This window comes from Embiotoca jacksoni, unplaced genomic scaffold (assembly GCF_022577435.1).
Source record: "Embiotoca jacksoni isolate LCO1_2020_lvr unplaced genomic scaffold, fEmbJac1.0.p SCAF_33, whole genome shotgun sequence".
NCBI lineage: Eukaryota > Metazoa > Chordata > Actinopteri > Embiotocidae > Embiotoca > Embiotoca jacksoni.
In genome coordinates, this window is record NW_027185385.1 from 498150 (window position 1) to 502500 (window position 4351).

The 4351-nt window shown below is 56.4% G+C and overlaps 1 protein-coding gene across 4 annotated transcripts in view; it reads left to right on the top strand.

The window, feature by feature from the left end:
- Positions 1-1161: 1161 nt before the first annotated feature.
- riox2 (ribosomal oxygenase 2) overlaps positions 1162-4351 on the top strand; it is a 6326-nt gene continuing 3136 nt past the window's right edge. For all 4 annotated transcript variants that reach the window (XM_069165114.1, XM_069165116.1, XM_069165115.1 and 1 more), the window contains exons 1-2: positions 1162-1282; positions 4004-4351. The exon at positions 4004-4351 is cut by the window's right edge and continues 96 nt beyond it. In XM_069165114.1, coding sequence (XP_069021215.1) covers positions 1214-1282; positions 4004-4351 — 417 coding nt within the window. In that variant the 5' untranslated portion in view covers positions 1162-1213. The remainder of the gene's footprint in view (positions 1283-4003) is intronic.

Consider the following 4351-nt stretch of genomic DNA (forward strand, 5'->3'; position numbering starts at 1 on the left):
TCTATAATATGATAAAAAAGTCACACTATAGCATGTCGTCTATAATATGATAAAAAAGTCACACTATAGCATGTCGTCTATAATATGATAAAAAAGTCACACTATAGCATGTCGTCTAAAATATGATAAAAAAGTCACACTATAGCATGTCGTCTAAAATATGATAAAAAAGTCATACTATAGCATGTCGTCTATAATATGATATAAAAGTCACACTATAGCATGTCGTCTATAATATGATATAAAAGTCACACTATAGCATGTCGTCTAAAATATGATAAAAAGTCACACTAGAGCATGTCGTCTATAATATGATAAAAAAGTCACACTATAGCATGTAGTCTATAATATGATAAAAAAGTCACACTATAGCATGTAGTCTATAATATGATAAAAAAGTCACACTATAGCATGTCGTCTATAATATGATAAAAAAGTCACACTATAGCATGTCGTCTATAATATAATAAAAAAGTCACACTATAGCATGTCGTCTAAAATATGATAAAAAAGTCACACTATAGCATGTCGTCTAAAATATGATAAAAAAGTCATACTATAGCATGTCGTCTATAATATGATAAAAAAGTCACACTATAACATGTCGTCTATAATATGATAAAAAAGTCACACTATAGCATGTCGTCTATAATATGATAAAAAGTCACACTATAGGATGTCGTCCAGTATAAAACCTAGTCTGCATTACCCTGACGTCAATAAATCATCTTTATTGCTGTATTTACGTTTCAACGTTATTAACATGAAATCTACTGGAGAACTTTTTTGTTCTGTTGTTTCTGAAATGCGAAAAGATGAGGAAATTTTCAGAAAAAAATTATCTGGAAGATGTAGACCTTTTCTCCATAAAATCCCACCCTGCTGTCCACTCTTATTCATCTACATGAATTGTGATTTAAGGTATGAATGGAAACAGCTGTGAAATTCTTTCCTGAAGGACTCTGATGCTTTAAAGACCTTCATCACCATGGAGACCTCCTGATAGTACGCCAGGGCTGCAGCAGGTATTATTATTATTAGGTATTATCATAGACTGTACATTCAGTTTATTAGTGTATCAGAGTTGCGTGGATCTGAAGGAGTTGTTTTACGTGCGGAACCGACGATTTCTGGCACTAGCAGAGTTTCCAGCCGGACATATTTAGGGAAACGCAAGCGGGTTTCACGTGGAGCAGCTCGCGTTGGAAAGTGAATGAGTGACAGTTTGTCTCTAACAGGTGAAGTGGGACATACAGAGTGGACGGAAGGCGGGACGGAAAAGGTCAGACCGACACGTGCAAGGAAGTCACCGGAGCGCGCGCTGGCACATTTTATTTCTCGATGTAACTGTCGACATCATGACGTCATGTTCAGTGTAGAGCAGCGGTGATGGAGACGTAGAGATCATTCATGAAGTCCTCCAGGGTTGGTTCTACCGTGTACCGGGACCTACCGGGACCTACCGTGTACCGGGAGGATCCTCTGCTCGGTGATCAGACGCACGTCAGAATGAGTTAGCGGATGTCACGAGCCTGAACGGACTCTTTTTATTAACAATGAAACATGAAGACAGATGAGGTCTTTATTGACATCAGTGATCATGAGACGGATTTACTGTTAACAGCAACAGCAGGGACGCGTTGGGAGGACGGGGAGGACAGGGATGCGTTGGGAGGACGGGGAGGACAGGGATGCGTTGGGAGGACGGGGAGGACAGGGATGCGTTGGGAGGACGGGGAGGACAGGGACGCGTTGGGAGGACGGGGAGGACAGGGATGCGTTGGGAGGACGGGGAGGACAGGGACGCGTTGGGAGGACAGGGACGCGTTGGGAGGACGGGGAGGACAGGGACGCGTTGGGAGGACGGGGAGGACAGGGACGCGTTGGGAGGACGGGGAGGACAGGGACGCGTTGGGAGGACGGGGAGGACAGGGACGCGTTGGGAGGACAGGGAGGACAGGGACGTGTGTGGAGGACAGGGACGCGTTGGGCGGACGGGGAGGACAGGGACGCGTTGGGAGGACAGGGACGCGTTGGGCGGACGGGGAGGACAGGGATGCGTTGGGAGGACGGGGAGGACAGGGACGCGTTGGGAGGACAGGGACGCGTTGGGAGGACGGGGAGGACAGGGACGCGTTGGGAGGACAGGGACGTGTGTGGAGGACAGGGACGCGTTGGGAGGACGGGGAGGACAGGGATGCGTTGGGAGGACGGGGAGGACAGGGATGCGTTGGGAGGACGGGGAGGACAGGGACGCGTTGGGAGGACGGGGAGGACAGGGATGCGTTGGGAGGACGGGGAGGACAGGGACGCGTTGGGAGGACAGGGACGCGTTGGGAGGACGGGGAGGACAGGGACGCGTTGGGAGGACGGGGAGGACAGGGATGCGTTGGGAGGACGGGGAGGACAGGGATGCGTTGGGAGGACGGGGAGGACAGGGACGCGTTGGGAGGACGGGGAGGACAGGGACGCGTTGGGAGGACAGGGACGCGTTGGGAGGACGGGGAGGACAGGGATGCGTTGGGAGGACGGGGAGGACAGGGACGCGTTGGGAGGACAGGGACGCGTTGGGAGGACGGGGAGGACAGGGACGCGTTGGGAGGACGGGGAGGACAGGGATGCGTTGGGAGGACGGGGAGGACAGGGATGCGTTGGGAGGACGGGGAGGACAGGGATGCGTTGGGAGGACAGGGACGCGTTGGGAGGACGGGGAGGACAGGGATGCGTTGGGAGGACGGGGAGGACAGGGACGCGTTGGGAGGACAGGGACGCGTTGGGAGGACGGGGAGGACAGGGACGCGTTGGGAGGACGGGGAGGACAGGGACGCGTTGGGAGGACGGGGAGGACAGGGATGCGTTGGGAGGACGGGGAGGACAGGGACGCGTTGGGAGGACAGGGACGCGTTGGGAGGACGGGGAGGACAGGGACTCGTTGGGAGGACGGGGAGGACAGGGATGCGTTGGGAGGACGGGGAGGACAGGGACGCATTGGGAGGACGGGGAGGACAGGGACGCGTTGGGAGGACGGGGAGGACAGGGACGCGTTGGGAGGACAGGGAGGACAGGGACGTGTGTGGAGGACAGGGACGCGTTGGGCGGACGGGGAGGACAGGGATGCGTTGGGAGGACGGGGAGGACAGGGACGCGTTGGGAGGACAGGGACGCGTTGGGAGGACGGGGAGGACAGGGACGCGTTGGGAGGACGGGGAGGACAGGGATGCGTTGGGAGGACGGGGAGGACAGGGATGCGTTGGGAGGACGGGGAGGACAGGGACGCGTTGGGAGGACGGGGAGGACAGGGACGCGTTGGGAGGACGGGGAGGACAGGGACGCGTTGGGAGGACGGGGAGGACAGGGATGCGTTGGGAGGACGGGGAGGACAGGGACGCGTTGGGAGGACGGGGAGGACAGGGACGCGTTGGGAGGACGGGGAGGACAGGGACGCGTTGGGAGGACGGGGAGGACAGGGATGCGTTGGGAGGACGGGGAGGACAGGGATGCGTTGGGAGGACGGGGAGGACAGGGACGCGTTGGGAGGACGGGGAGGACAGGGATGCGTTGGGAGGACGGGGAGGACAGGGACGCGTTGGGAGGACAGGGACGCGTTGGGAGGACGGGGAGGACAGGGACGCGTTGGGAGGACGGGGAGGACAGGGATGCGTTGGGAGGACGGGGAGGACAGGGATGCGTTGGGAGGACAGGGACGCGTTGGGAGGACGGGGAGGACAGGGATGCGTTGGGAGGACGGGGAGGACAGGGACGCGTTGGGAGGACGGGGAGGACAGGGACGCGTTGGGAGGACAGGGACGTGTAGGGAGGACAGGGACGCGTTGGGAGGACAGGGACGCGTTGGGAGGACGGGGAGGACAGGGACGCGTTGGGAGGACGGGGAGGACAGGGACGTGTTGGGAGGCTGCAGTGTGTCTCACCTGTCCACCTGTTGTGTCCTGAGACGTCTCTAACCTGTGTCTGTCCACTGATAATGTCCTGAATGTGTCCTCAGAGAGACATGCCCAAGAAAAGTCGAGGCCACGTGAGGAGGAGGAGCGGTGATGAAGAGGACGTCCCGGTCAAACAAGTCCGGTTAGAGTCCAGGGACTGTCCATCCCCTCTGAGCTTCAACAGCCCGTCCAGCCTGGTGACGTCCCTCCTGCAGCCGCTGGGGACGGACGTCTTCTTCAGGGACTTCTGGGAGAAGAAGCCGCTCCACCTGCAGAGGAATGACCCGTCCATCGCCTCCTACTACGGGTCTTTGTTCCGGTTGGCCGACCTGCAGCACCTCGTCTCCGAGGGTCTGCAGTACGGCCGGGACGTCAACGTGGTCCGCTGCATCAACGGGAAGAAGAAGGTT